This window comes from Salmo salar, chromosome 18 (genome assembly GCF_965601325.2).
Source record: "Salmo salar chromosome 18, fSalSal1, whole genome shotgun sequence".
Lineage (NCBI taxonomy): Eukaryota > Metazoa > Chordata > Actinopteri > Salmoniformes > Salmonidae > Salmo > Salmo salar.
Window position 1 is genome coordinate 82,794,247 of NC_138308.1, and position 15,397 is coordinate 82,809,643.

The 15,397-nt window shown below is 44.4% G+C and overlaps 1 protein-coding gene across 1 annotated transcript; it reads left to right on the forward strand.

The window, feature by feature from the left end:
* The first annotated feature begins 1,515 nt into the window (after nt 1-1,515).
* LOC106577863 (beta-1,4-glucuronyltransferase 1) lies at nt 1,516-6,968 on the forward strand. The gene is made up of 2 exons (XM_014156269.3): nt 1,516-3,609; nt 5,533-6,968. Exons 1-2 carry the CDS (start codon nt 2,503-2,505, stop codon nt 5,722-5,724), a joined length of 1,299 nt encoding a protein of 432 aa, XP_014011744.1. The 5' UTR covers nt 1,516-2,502; the 3' UTR covers nt 5,725-6,968.
* Nucleotides 6,969-15,397: the final 8,429 nt, after the last annotated feature.

A 15,397-nucleotide genomic window follows, 5' to 3' on the forward strand; every position in this document is an offset into this window, starting at 1 on the left:
CAATCCGGAAGCCAGGGAAGGACCCAACAAGGCCAACAAGCTATCGGCCAACAGCTTTAACATCACATGTATGCAAGATTATGGAACGTATGATTATGGAGAGGCTAACTTACTTCCTGGAGAGCAGGGGGCTAGTATCGCCACATCAGAGTGGGTTCAGGAATGGTAGGGGAGCTATGGACCCAGTGTTCTGCTTAGAAGCAGAGGTCAGGAAGGCTCAGGTGAACAAGGAGACTGTTGTAGCTGTTGTTTTTGATGTGGAGAAAGCTTTTATTGTGGAAGAAGGGGTTGTTAATCAAGCTTGATATTATTGGGGTAGGAGGAAGAACGTACAACTGGATAAAGGATTTCCTGTTTGGAAGGTCTATCCAGGTGAGGGTGGGGAAGTCTCTATCAGGCTACCTGGTGGATAACGGTACACCACAGGGGAGTGTGATTAGTCCTCTGTTCTCAATACTGATCAATGATGTTTACTCTCAGGTACAGCCAGATATTGGGAGGTCGTTATTTGCAGATGATGGGGCCTTATGGAAGAGAGGAGGAGATGTGCCATACATAGTCAGGAAGGTACAGGAAGCAATTGATGAGGTAGAGCAGTGGGCATTAATGTGGGAATTCCGGTTCCCTGTAGAAAACTCAGACAGTGTTCTTTACCAGAAGGAAGGTGGGAGATGAGGTATGCTTGAGGTTATATGGGAAAAACTTGGAGAGGGTGGGGTTCTTCAGCTTCCTTGGGGTGTACTTTGACACTAGACTGACCTGGGCAGAACACATTGAGTGTTGGGAAAGTGTAAGAAGGTGCTAAAATGTGATGCGCTGTCTGACAGGGAAGGAGTGAGGGGCTGGGCATTCCTCATTGAGGACCATGTATGTTGCATTGATCCAATCTGTAATAGACTATGGCAGTATTGCGTATGGTTGGGCAGCCCGGACCTCATTGGAAAGGCTAGATGTCATACAGGGGCAAGGACTCAGAATATGTAGTGGGGCGTTTCGGACATCTCCAGTGGCTGCACTACAGGTGGAGATGGGGGATATGCCATTGCAGATTAGGAGACAGCAGCTGCCTTTTTGTTTTTCACCATTAACCAGGTAGGCCAGTTGAGAACAAGTTCTCATTTACAACTGCGACCTGGCTAAGATAAAGCAAAGCAGTGCGACACAAACAACAACACAGAGTTACACATGGAATAAACAAACATACAGTCAATAACACAATAGAGAAAAAGTATATATACAGTGTGTGCAAATGAGGTAAGAGAAGGGAGGTAAGGCAATAAATAGGCCATAGTGGCAAAATAATTACAATTTAGCAATTAAACACTGGAGTGATAGATGTGCAGAAGATGAATCTGCAAGTAGAGATACTGGGGTGCAAAGGAGAAAGAAAAAAAACCCAGATAGATGGGCTATTTACAGATGGGCTATGTACAGGTGCAGTAATCTGTGGGCTGCTCTGACAGCTGGTGTTTAAAGTTAGTGAGGGAGATATGAGTCTCCAGCTTCAGTGATTTTTGCAATTCGTTCCAGTCATTGGCAGCAGAGAACTGGAAGGAAAAGCGGCCAAAGGAGGAATTGGAATTGGCGATGACGGAACACAAGCTTTGGGTGGGTGTGTAATACCCAGGTGAAGGAGATGGGACTGTATGCAAGGGAGTTTAGTCCAACGGTAGCTATTCCTGTAAATCCACCATGGCTACTCCCACCTCCAGTAGTTGATCTAGAAGTGTTGGAGAGACTACAGATACTAAGGGAAGGCATTTATTTCAAGTACAGAGGAAAGTCGGGGAGGACGGCAGGAAGGGACAGAAGAGAGGAGGCTATTTTTACAAGATTAAGGGTGGGACACAGCTAGTTTAATAAGAACTTAAATGTGATAGGAAGCATCCAACAGGAAAATGTGATTATTGCCAGGAAACGGATACCTTGGAGCATGTATTGCTACAGTGTGGGCAGTATCAGAGGGAAGGAGAGAGGCTGAGATCTAGTATGATGGAGAAGGGGATACAGGAAATTAGTTTAGAGTATATTGAGTAGAACGTCATTAGATATAGTCACACATATTTTATATTTCTAAGAGCAACGGGGCTGGCATGTAGGATTTCGTTTCTCCCTGTCCCACACTCCAGTACAGTAGGTGTCGGTAATGTACCACAAAGTTGGGTGCCAACCGCTGATAAACCCCACCGAAGAAGAATAACACGTCCTAACGTCTTGTTGATGTTGCTGAAACGCTATGAGATTGACAGAACCGCAAAGCATCAGATATGAAGGAGGCACGTACAGTGATTTCACGATCTAAAATCGAACCCTGTGGCAGCACTGCGTGGTGTCAACGACACGAGATAGTCGAGCTCCCCCACGTACCCAAATCGCCAAATTAGCTAGCTAGCGCCGTGTAGCTAGCTAACCAACTAGCATTGGTAGATTTGATACCTTCCTGGGGCATATTGCTCAAGTATTTTTGACTTGCTGCATGTGGTGTACATGTAATGGTCGGGAATGCATTTATCTAAGAAATGTTCGGCGTTCAAAGTGGTGCTCGGCGCTCTGGTGCTTGTGGCACTCTTACAAATGATCTACCTCTCCTTCCTATCGAAACTGCACGGTAAGCAGCAGCGCTACCGATACTCAGAGCTCTTCGGGAGCTCTGGCAAGAAAAATGTCAACCCGGAGAAAAACTCACGGAAAGAGCGTCTCAGGTACTCTCTGTCCACAGGGGGTATCTTTGATCCCAGTGGACAATACCGCGTGTACAAGAACTTGATCAAAAGCGATTTCTCTACCAATCAGAAACCAGGAGCGGATGCCAGCTCTCACTTCTTGGCCTTAGCAACGCACACATCCATCAACAACTTGCACCACCTGAATTCTTTGGTGGAAAGGTGGCAAAACCCTCTCTCTGTGGCCATATTCGCTCATGGCCAAGATGTCAAGTTTGCCACAGCCCTGGTCTACGCCCTCACCATCTTCTGCCCTCAGATCCAGGCCTTGGTGGACTTTCACTTGGTGTGCCACTCTGGGCAGATGGCCAGTTTCCCAGAGCAGGACCGGGAGCATTTCACCGGGCTTGAGGACTGTGCTGCTGTGTTCGCCAGGCTCGAGACGCACCGAGACAAATACCAGAACTACGCCATCGGTGGAAACGGAAACGTCTCCTATCCGAATAATCTCCTTCGGAACGTTGCCCGCGGCGGCACGGAAGCCAACTACATCCTGGTCATTGACATCGACATGGCGCCCAGTGCTGACCTCCACCAGCAGTTCCTGGCGCTGGTCATGAGACGTGAACCCGCCACGGACGAGGTCTTCGTGCTGCCCGCCTTCGAGATCCGACACGTACGCAAGATGCCCGCCACCAAGTCGGAGCTGGTGCAGCTGTACCAGGTGGGCGAGGTGAGGCCCTTCTACGAGGAGCTATGCCCGCGGTGCCAGGCCCCCACAAACTACTCTCAGTGGGTGAACAGACACAGCCAGGGTTTGGGGCCCCTGGACGTGGCCTATACATTATCCTGGGTGGACCCCTGGGAGCCCTTCTACATTGGGCACCGCACCGTGCCCTTGTACGACGAGAACTTCAGGCAGTACGGCTTCAACCGCATCAGCCAGGTATGTATTGTATGTGTACGGGTAAGCGGGTACTCTTAGATAGCAGTGGAGATGCGGCGGGGGGGGGGGGGGGGGGGGGGGGGGGGGGGGGGGGGGGGTGTGTGTGTGTGTGTGTGTGGTGTGTGTGTGTGTGTGTGGTGTGTGTGTGGGTGTGTGTGGTGTGTGTGTGTGTGTGTGGTTGCACACAGTTAGGGCTTCATTACATCAACTGACACCATACACTGCAGTAAAATATATAGTGTCTTAGGAAAGTATTCAGACCACTTTACTTTTTTCACGTTTTGTTATGTTACAGCCTTATTCTAAAATATATTTTAAAAATCCTCAGCAATCTACACACAATACCCCATAATGATGAAGCGAAAACAGGTTTTTAGACATTTTTGTAAATTTATTAAAAATAAAAACAGAAATACCTTATTTACATAAGTATTCAGACCCTTTGCTAGGAGACTCGAATTTGAGGTCAGGTGCATCCTGTTTCCATTGGTCATCCTTGAGATGTTCCTACAACTTGATTGGAGTCTACCTGTGGTCAATTCAATTGATTGGACATGATTTGGAAAGACACAACCTGTCTATATAAGGTCCCACAGTTGACAGTGCATGTTAGAACAAAATCCAAGCCATGAGGTCGAAGGAATTTTCTGTAGAGCTCAGACAGGATTGTGTTGAGGCACAGATCTGGGGAAGGGTACCAAAACATTTTGGCAGCGTTGAAGGTCCCCTAAAACACAGTGGCCTCCATTTTTAAATGGACGAAGTTTGGAACCACCAAGACTCTTCCTAGAGTTAGCTGCCTGGCCAAACTGAGAAAATGGGGGGAGAAGGGCCTTGGTCAGGGAGGTGACCAAGAACCCGATGATCACTCTGACACATAGCTCCAGAGTCCCTCTGTGGAGATGGGAGAACCTTCCAGAAGGACAACCATCTCTGCAGCACTCCACCAATCAGGCCATTATGGTAGAGTGGTCAGACGGAAGCCACTCCTCAATAAAAGACCCCCCACATCCCATTTTGAGTTTGTCAAAAGGCACCTAAAGACTCTCTGACCATGAGAAACGAGATTCTCTGGTCTGATGAAACCAAGATGGAACTCTTTGGCCTGAATGCCAAGCGTAATGTCTGGAGGAAACCTGGCACCATCCCTATGGTGAAGCATGCTGGTGGCAGCATCAAGCTGTGGGGATGTTTTTCATCGGCAGGGACTGTGAGACTAGTCAGGATCGAGGGAAAGATGAATGGAGCAAAGTACAGAGATCCTTAATGAAAACCTGCTCCAAAGCGCTCAGGACCTCAGACTGGGGCGAAGGTTCACCTTCCCACAGGACAATGACTCTAAGCACACAGCCAAGACAACGCAGGAGTGGCTTCGGGACAAGTCTCTGAATGTCCTTGAGTGACTCAGCCAGAGCCTGGACTTGAACCCGATCGAACATCTCTGGAGAGACCTGAAAATAGCTGTGCAGCAATGCTTCCCATCCAACCTGACAGAGCTTGAGAGGATCTGCAGAGAAGAATGGGAGAAACTCCCCAAATACAGGTGTGCCAAGCTTGTAGCATCATACTCAAGAAGACTCGAGGCTGTAATCACTGCCAAAGGTGCTTCAACAAAATCCTGAGTAAAGGGTCTGAATACTTATGTAAATGTGATATTTCAGTTTTTATTGAAAAAAGGTTTTTGTTTAGTCAATTATGGTGTATTGTGTGTAGATTGATGAGGGGAAAGAAACTAAAACATTTTAGAATAACAAAATGTGAAAAAAGTCAAGGGGTCTGAATACTTTGAAGGCACCTTACATTATACTAAAATAATATAAATACTTTATTCAGCTAAAAGTTATCACCATTTCATGTTGTCCTCCTTACCTCTTCTCCCCCTCTCTTCCGCCTCTTCTCCCCCTTCTCCCCTCCCCTCCCCAGGCCTGTGAGCTCCATGTGGCAGGCTACAGATTCTCCGTGCTGAACTCTGCCTTCGTGGTGCACAAAGGGTTCAAAGTTCAGGGCGAGTTCCACAGCAGGAAGGACGAGGAGAACCGAAGGAACCGCCTGCTCTTCCGCAGCTTCAAGGAGGGCCTGAAGACCAAGTACCCCTCCTCCCCTCGACGCTGCTGAGGAGACCAGGTGAGAACACTGGTGCCTGATTGACACTATACGGTAAATCTATGGGTTGGCCTGGTTACGCAGCCACCGAGTTGCTGGAATCGTGCTAGGGAGCATATCCAAGCCAGCATTAGTATGGTCTGGCCCTATAGTGTGATTCAGCATTGGATCACTTCTCCCCTGAGTATGCCGCTAGGGGTTGATTTGGAGTTCAGCGGTCCTGTAAGTTCACAAGACTTCTGTCCAGCAAGAAATCAACAAATTACTCACTACACTACAACATGAACCAGTCTGGTCCCTCAATTTCTGCACATTTTCCTGTCTTTCAACCCCTGGAGAGACACCTGACTACTGGGGTTTCTTCATCATCGTTACCTATGTATTTACAGTGAGGGTGATCCTATCATTTCCAGTGTTTTCCAGTGCCCTCTGACCTTCATTCAGCCCAAGGAGAACAAAACATTGAAACTTTTTACTTACAGAACAGTTGTGACACAGAATATTTTGTAAATATGACCTTGTTAGGGACACTACCATGGAGAGATGCAGTCTATGTAGCGGGAAAGAGTGATGATTGGTCTGGGTCTACCACTGTTATGATACCAGTGTGTTAACTGGAAAAAGTTAGTTCTTTAATACCTGCAGGTTTAAAGATGAATGTTTAGAGAGACTGTAAAAGCAATGGATAATATACATTTTATTCACTACTACTGACATAGATACTCTATTTAATTGAGATGCTCACTTATTTATAAAGGATTAGATTTTTATGGTTTGTGAATATTTGAAGTGTAACGAGTTTCGTGAACACTGATGTTGTTTTCTTAAAGGTGATCAGCTGTTCAGGTCACGTACAGTATGTAGGCCCTAGTGTCCGTCCCAAATGGCACCCTGTTCCCTATAGACTACTAATAGAACAATAGGGTGCCAATCGGGACTTACCCATAGTCTGCATCCTGGATATTTTGCGTTGTGAAAATATGGTACAGTATTACTATTTTCTGCTAGATGGGGACTGACTTGTTAGACCTGTGAAGAACGTACTGTAGCACAGAGAAGCTCCGTACTCCAACCACTAATAAATGTTGTTTTTAGTTATTTGGGAGTACATTTTTAATTATATTTTGAAAGTTTACATATTAGTGAGATTTTTCAAGTGTAATGTTTTCTCCCTGACCTGAGAATGGCTCAAGTTGTCCGAAAGTAAATGTCAATGGTTTGTTTGGATTCCTATTAAAATGCAACGAAAACTTTAACTGCATTCTTAAATTGCTTTTCATTAAATGTCCTATTTGGGGTGGAAGTTAATTGGCAGACTGAACTATGTTACTACATTATTTAAAATAATCCAAATATTTTTTGACCATTTCAATTTGCTGTGTAGAATGTTTTTATAGCGTGTAGTAACAACACAAACCAGCAGAAGGCAGTGGAGTAAAGGTTCTCATGATTTATCATGAAGGACTGCAGTTCTTGTTCAGTTGATTCTAAATCAAGTTCCTGAGTACATCAATCCAGTAGATTTTCATGCTAACCATTTACTTCTTAGATGATTGGGAAGGAGATCTACATATTTATCTCTACATTTCCCTTATATTTCTGTGAAAGTGGTTGGGTATCAGGTTCAGGGTGAATTCAGCTGTCAATTTAAAGGCCCAGTGCAATCAATTCTGTTTTTCTGGTGTTTTTCTATAATATGTGATTTGTTATTTCCTGATTGTTGCTGGATGAAAACACAATCTAGACAGGACCTTCTAATCAGCAGGTTTACATGGGTGGGAGGTTTGGCTTTCCATGGTGACATCGCTATGCGGTAAATTGGTTAATAGACCAATAACAGCTTGTTTTCAGTTTCCCCCCTCCCCACTGACTACCCCCAGACAGTCCAAGTAAAATTATTGCTTGAGAAATCGTTTTTAGTAAAAAAAAAAGCTAAATTTGTCCCTTTTAATGGAAATCTATTACAGTAAGGTAGTTAATTGTTGCCCAGAAATGATTTGATATTGATATAAAAACGGCTTCATCGGGCCTTTAAGAAGTTTAATGAGTTGAAGTAGGGTTAAAACCATATCTGATAGTGTATCAAATATTCCTGATACCTTGTATCTTTCTGCAAACTCTATCTCTAGTGTGGTGTTTACATCTCAGATAAGTGTTCAACTCCAGTCCTCCAGTACCCCCCAACAGCACACATTTTTGTTGAAGCTGGACAAACACACCTGATTCTTCTCATCGAGGGATTGGTGATTAGTTGACAAGTTGAATCAGGTGTGCTTGTCCAGGGCTAAAATTAAAATGGGTACTGACAGAGGATTGGATACCAAAACTACACATTAGGTATATTTCAATTTCTCTCCCGTTTCTTTATGAATTCCGTTGTCAATTCAGGAAGTGAAAAAGTCAACATGTATAAAACAACGGACAGTTATCCATTCATGAATTTGCAAGTGAACTTGTATCTTTCCATCCGAGCAAACCGTATCTGTAGTGTGGTGTTGTTCACAGCTTGTGAGGCCACAACATGTCTGAGTTTAAAAGATATCCCTAAACCGATGGGAGCTGACGCCAAAGGTGATTCGGCCTAACATCCAATTAAAGGCCCCTTTTTAGTAATCAGCATGACCTGTATTGAAGTAAACTCTACCGAGCCCTGTGATCTTGCCTAACGCCTGATAGGGGTATGTTGAATTAGATCTGTAAGGCAGAAACACATCTAGTAGGGTTGCGTCCCAATAATATCTAATTATTTTGAAATGTGCAATCGTTCACTACTTTCCCACAAATCTGAAAGCATTGGGAGGGTGGACGAGGTGGAGGCAAGGGTTATTGGAAGTTCCCACCATATCTTATTATAGCAGTAATTTCCTTTCAAATCAGTGTAGGGAAGTGAACAAGGAGTTAAGGCGATATTATTGGGACGTCGCCTAGAAGTCTTCCAATAAGAGGGAACGACTGAGCAACACTCTAGAATGGCCCAGCTGCAAGTGATGTTTTGGTTTTTTATAACCTAATGTATTTCTAGGGGGAAATCATAGGCCTTCATAGGCTGCTGTTACACAGGCAGTCTAATTCTGATCTTTTTCCACTAATATTGGTATTTGGCCAATCAGATCAGCTCTTTTGCACATAATTGGGCAACAAAAATCTAAATTGGTCTACCTGTGTAAACACAGCCGTATAGGCATATCTGAAAACCAAACTGGAAATGATATATTTTTTCATACCGAGTAGGGACTAAAGACTTGTGAAACAGTCTGTCGCAAGTGATTACTGTATAAAAAAGTATACATTTATATGACAATCTCTCATCTCCGTTTTCTAGAGAAACTTAATAGCAACAACACAAGTTAATGAGGTTAGCTGACTAGTGGTGTGGCGGTTGCCACGTGATGACGTTCGTGACAAAGTGGCATTTTTGTGGCTAAGCCGCCTTGTGTTCCCGAACCAGGTGGAGAGATAAAGAAGAGAATAACACGCTATCACTGCTGCTGGGCACTTGGTTCATCATACCAACCCTTTCAGCTCATAATCTCAACACCAGCTCAACATTTCCTGGAAGTCTTCTTATCTAAACCGATACACATCTCTCTCACTCCAACAACTCCACTTCACAACCATATCCTTTTAAAAAAAAATACACAACATTCTTTTCTTTTGTTGTTTATTTTGTGTTCCTCTCCTTTATCTCACCGGACCAAGAACTATTAGCATATTGTCTCTTCCTCTCTGTTTCCCTTCCCTTCTTCTCCTCAGTGTCCCTCAGCCCCCTCCTTAGTAACCCCCACCTTGTCCCATCCATGGTGTTTGGGGGGGGGGGAGTGGTATTAAGCAGGTTTGGTGAGGTAAAGTGGGGTTTATCTCCACAGCTTTGGGGAGCTGCAGCTTATTTGGGTCAGGGAGCTTTACGACAAGAGCAATTAGGGCTGGCCTCTGTGTGGAGCTAGCAGGAGGCCTACCACTGGATTAGCAAGGAGAGGAGGAGTAGAGAGGAGGTGTGTTTCACACAGTGTGTGTGTGGACAGCTTCTGTACTACGGGGGGAGGCCAGACCAGCTGGAGACCCCGGCCTAGTGGTGTTTTTATTTTGGGGGGGGGCCTTCTTTGCGGAGTGAGGAGGCAGTGACCCCAAAACTAGGACTGGTGAGACAAGTTACATCCCAAATTGCACCCTATTCCCTTTATAGTGCACTACTTTTAACAGAGCCCTATGAGTCCCGGTCGAAAGTAGTGCACTATAAAGGGAATAGGGTGCCATTTGGGATGTACACATAGAAATTAAAGTATTGCTGAATGACCTGTTGTCTATGCCCACAGCATGTTAAACAGTCAGTCATTGAAAAGGTTCACCATTAGGACCTTATGGCGTGCTGCTAATGACGGATACCTCTGTTGATTGACCGTTAGAGAGCACTTGACTGGAAATCAATCAATCAATGCCCTTCTTAATTGATTGCCCCTTAGGGGATAAGTAAAGTTGCATGGAATTGAATTGAAACACGACTCTGTCTCTGTATGCTGAGTTGAATAACATAACTCTGTATGATGCAGTACAAGATAAATACTGTCTGGTTATCTCAAGGTGCATTTTGAGTCATTGTGTGTCATTGAAACAACATTGAGGTAAGTTAAATAAAATGTCACCAACTAGAAAATGGAAATCAAATCTGCCCTACACTCTCCAAGCAGAAGTTGTTGAGTGTTACATGTCTGATGGGTCTGCCTGAATTTCACTGAGGTCACTCAAGCTGTTAGGTCATGACCAATCAACAACATGTTAAAACTTAACTACGACCTATTATTTAAAACATTTTCAAAAGTAGCTTATGACTACATGGAAATGTTTTTTAAAATCACTTAAGTAATATCCTAACTATAAACCAAATAGGACTACATTTCAGTAAAATGTGAGAAGTGCTTGTGTCTCAGGGTGAGAGGGACAGGTTAATCACAACGGGACTTTATATACATTTCACCAAAAAGGTGAGACATCTGTCTGAGGGGTGAGAGGAACAGGTTGGCGTTTGTCACCTGGTAACACTGAACCCCGGGAGGGAGGATCCGTTTCACTTAGACGAGTGTGAGCTTGTCAGTTATCAAATGGCAGCTCCAGAAGTAGGTTATGTCTGCTTACGGAACAAGCTCCCACCGATGCACGCACCCAGATCACTCTGGCCAGTTAAGTCGAGTGTTCTTGGACACCCTGGCTACTAGCACCTTAAACGTATCCCGCTAACACGTCTTTTTTCCACCCTCCGCCCCCTTGGTATCCAGCTCGCAGGGGCAGTTCTTATAGGACGTGACACTGACCGGGGACAAAGAAAATCAGGCCTAAAGGATCTAGGTAATCTCTCTCACCGAGCCTCACCAGCGCCTTGCTTTTAGCCTCCCAAGTCCTCCCCGCTGCCCAGCGGCTTCCTCGAAGCCTCCAAGTTCTCCCCTCCTCCCTGCTGTCGCATGGATTCATCAGGAGAGAACAGGCGGACGGTGGCGGGCAGGGCGTCCCCCTCTGACACGCAGTTGCACACTGTCACGTGCACAGAGGTGCAAACACAGTCGCATACATACAGATACACACACCTCTCTCCACACACACACACACACACACAACAAGGAACCAACAAGTTGGAGCGGGAATGTACTGACCAGACACTGACAGTGGTCACACAGAGCTAAATTAAACCTGTCTCCTCGATCGATGCGCTAATGCTAAGATCCTCTATCGCAATCATTTAGTAACAGATGACGAATGACATGATATTGTGCTGTGTTTGTACACCAGCTGCACATTCATTGGGCCCTCAGTTAGGATTTGACATGATAGTGTTGTACTGCATTAAGACTAAGTGGAGGCGAGTGCACCCATAGTTCAAGAGGGGATACAATAAAGCAGGATCAATGAGTTAGCCAGCTAACTTTTGATAAACAACCAGAAATAACAAGGATTTTCTGGTTCATTGAAAAAGCTACACTTAGATTATTTAGGTAAGTTAGCTGGCTGGCTAACTCCTTGATCCTGCTTTGTAGTAAACCTCTCTGGTACACACCATGGTACACAGCGTGGTACACATGTTTTTCCATAACAAAAAGCAGTAGAAATAGTTTTCATTTGTTAAACATCACTCAAGAATAAAGACAATTATAGAGTGCTAGGTCAGTAACCGAAAGGTCGCTGGTTCGAATACCCGAGCCGACAAGGTGAAAAATCTGTCTGTGCCCTTGAGCAAGGCACTTAACACTAATTTGCTTCAGGGGCGTTGTACTACTATGGCTGACCCTGTAAAACAACACATTCACTCGCTGGAAAATAAAACATTTGTATTTGTTATGAATTAATAATAACCATGCTAACAATGTGTCTCAGAATGTGTATCTCTGAGTGTCTATCCATCAATCAAGTACTTAAGTCTCTTCGGTGCTCTTTGGAGTAATTAGGAGCTCAGGTCAGTGTGTATGTAGTACTCTCCTATCACTGCATCTAGATGACACAAACAAATGTTATGCATGAGCCTTTAAGCACTCTTAAATCACCATCCTCTTTCCTCCATCCTCTTCATCCCTCCCCCACTCCTCACTCTGTCCACCTGTCCCTCCCGCGGGGCCCGTTGGCTGACCACCTCTCCTCTGATGGGCGTGGCTGTGGGCGTGGCTGTGGGTGTGGCGGGAGGGAGGATCAGAAGAGGTAAGTCACCGAAGCAGGAATTAATGAGTATTAAAGTATTAGGTGAGAATAAGTCCTACCTCGAAGCCATTTAGCGTTTCTAAACAACTCCAATAACACCTGTTATTTCATGGAATCGCAGCGAGGCTGCATAGCATGAGAATGTAATCATTTCCCCTAGTGAGTCAGTCACCTAAGACAATAAAGACATGATGGCCAAACTGGTGAGTGAAAAGTGATCAGTGAGTTCACAGGTATGGAGACTTGAAAGACAAGTACACATTCTAAGCACAATGTTTATGAGCATGATATTCAATTTGACTACAGTCGGTAAAGGAGCGATAACCATCAAATATAACTCAATACCAATAGAATTGAGACTCCAATCCAAATCCACAGAACTGCCTATTGAGTTGCAGGCGGAATACAAGAAGCGAACAGTGAATAATTGTTTTGACAAAGAGGGCTTCTAAGATTTCAAAGAATTGTAAGACTCTTTCATTTTCGTTGATATTCTCTTCCAGTCTCTGGGTTAGGATGTCATGGCGGCTGTAGTTGCATATAAGGACACTGAGGTCCGGACCTGGGTCATTTGTTTGAATAAAATATATATACACATCGACTCAGTCGGCTTGGTTGTGCCTCAGCAGTTTTCCTGTTGTTATATGTCACTCAATTAGCCCATGTCAGTATAACATTTTTAAATTGGTAAATCAGTCTAGTTACTTTAGCCAGCTATCTAAACCTGTAGTAATCATGGCCATATTACCTACTGGGCATATGCTCGCAGGACACATGCCCAGGGGCCCGGACCTCCAGGGGGCCACCCATTGATTTTGTTAGTCACTCTCACTTGGATATCATATGGCATAATCATGCCAAAATGTGTAGAATTACAGGAAATGTAAAAATGTAGCAACAAAAAAGTTATGTAAAGCAAATGTGTTTGTTTACTTTTTCTCAATGAAATCATTTTTCTGCTAACAGATCCCTCTGTGCGTATTACATTATAGTTATTAATCCCGGTGCTGTATAAATGTGAGTTAATGTGTAGCGGCTAATAGTATAGCTCATAAGCTGTGTGTCTGTAGATCAACTGAGGAGATTGAAGCTACAGCAACCAATGTGATAATGGCTGGGGTCATTTTTGCTTGTTTTTGCTGTTCTCCAAATAGCATTTTCGAGTTTTTAAATTGTATAGAAATGCAGTAAATGACCTTTAATTTTCTAAAAATGTCAAGACAGACATCACCATGACCACTAATAGCCACCAGGATCATCTCCTATAGTACAAAACAAAGTATGAAAATGTATGCACTCTACTGAAAGTTGCTCTGGATAACAGCGTCTTGCTAAATTACAAAAATGTAAATCTGTAGTCGTTGTAGCCTTTGGTGCTAGTCACTAAGGACAGTTTCAGAGCACAAGGGCCTATGGCCAATGGCCAGCCCAGAAAATAAACAAACAAACCCTGAGACTGATCTGTCCACCCACCCATCTCTCCCTGGATCTATTTTCTCCTGCAGAGAGCCTAAATTAGAATGTGTCGTCAGTTGGTCGGTTAGCCACCGAGAGGAGATCCCCTTGTGTAAACTAATCTTCACACACACAGCAATGGTGATACCTTCGTTAGGGTGGATCCATAGAAATAGCCTTACTAGAGAGCGGGCATCGCCATCCAAGTGATGGGTGGCCAGAACTCGTGCTTCAACTTCTATGGGTGGTGGAGTACTTTCTGGGACTGTATTAGGAGGATGGGCCGTTAACTGAGGCGGAAAAGAACATCTCATTATGCTATATAATCTCTGTTTGGCTTTATGACCCCCCCGGTGACATGTAGACTAATTTGACCATTGATTCAAGTTACAAGGGATTTTCTGTAGAATCTCTCCTGGAAATGAGATGTGTGTTAGTTAGGTAACTTGTCATTGTGGTAAATATTGTGCAATGTGGTAGACCTTTTTCCCTTCATTTTCATTAGCATGAAAAGTTACATAGACAGATAGCCTTTATGCTTTTTAGTTGTGTTTGAAAACATATTCCTGTGAATATCATCATATCACAGGGATAAAATTGTGCATTTATTTAAAAAATGATTAACCCGCCATACACTGTACCTCTCAACGACAACAAAAAAGTCACCTGATATTTATTACAACACAAACAACAGAAACAGGTTTGTTGTTACCATGTGGCAGATGCTGGTTACAATAAGAGCTCTGCGTTGTCCCTCTGACTGTTAAGATGAGATGAGGATTCCCCCTTGTCTTTTGCTCTTTCACCTCTATAGCACCTCTCAACAGCGTAAGGGGAAGTGAATATATTGTTTGTTTGGTGCTGCGAGGGAGGCCCTGCTAGGTGGGGAAGGAACAGGGGAGCAGGGGGGACGCTACACCTGTCTGAGAGTATACTGGTATTGAGTTGCAAATGCATTTGTAATTAGCCCCTACTTCACTTGCAGGGAGGGAATTAGTGTGTTTGTGTTGGTGTGTTACGCTTATGCGTGTGTGTGTGTGTGTGTGTGTGTGTGGTGTGTGTGTGTGTGTGTGTGTGTGTGTGTGTGCTTACTGTGTGTGTTTCGCTGTGTGTGTTGACCCCCTTTTCTTTGGGGAAGGAATGGGGGTTGGGGCCAGTGATGAGTAAATAATGGTAATTAGTTCTCCTCCCAGTTGCTTGTTAATTGTGTTGTGTTGTGGATTTATACAGCATGGTTGGATGGATAATACCCCGCCCACAGGGCCTAACACCCCCTGCCTTTCCTGATGGCAAAACCAACAGCTAGTTTTTAAGCAGGGCTTCTTGCTTAAGCCTAATTAATTATGCCAAGTGGGGTTCCACCATCATAATGCCTTGGACTGCATCACAAATGGCTCTCTCTTCCCTATGTGGTGCACTACATTTTCCCAGGGACCATAAGGCTCTGGTCAAAAGTAGTGCATTATTTATAGGGAATAGGGTACCATTTGGAACGCAGGCCTTGTCTTGTCCAGAAAGGGGGAGGGGGGTACGGGAAGGGGGTCCAGAAATG

Excerpts from the sequence above, each read along its gene's own strand:
- LOC106577863 (XM_014156269.3), top strand. The coding sequence starts at position 2,503 with ATGCATTTATCTAAGAAATGTTCGGCGTTCAAAGTGGTGCTCGGCGCT. Across the intron at positions 3,610-5,532 it reads GCTTCAACCGCATCAGCCAG|GCCTGTGAGCTCCATGTGGC; the intron begins GTATGTATTGTA and ends TCCCCTCCCCAG.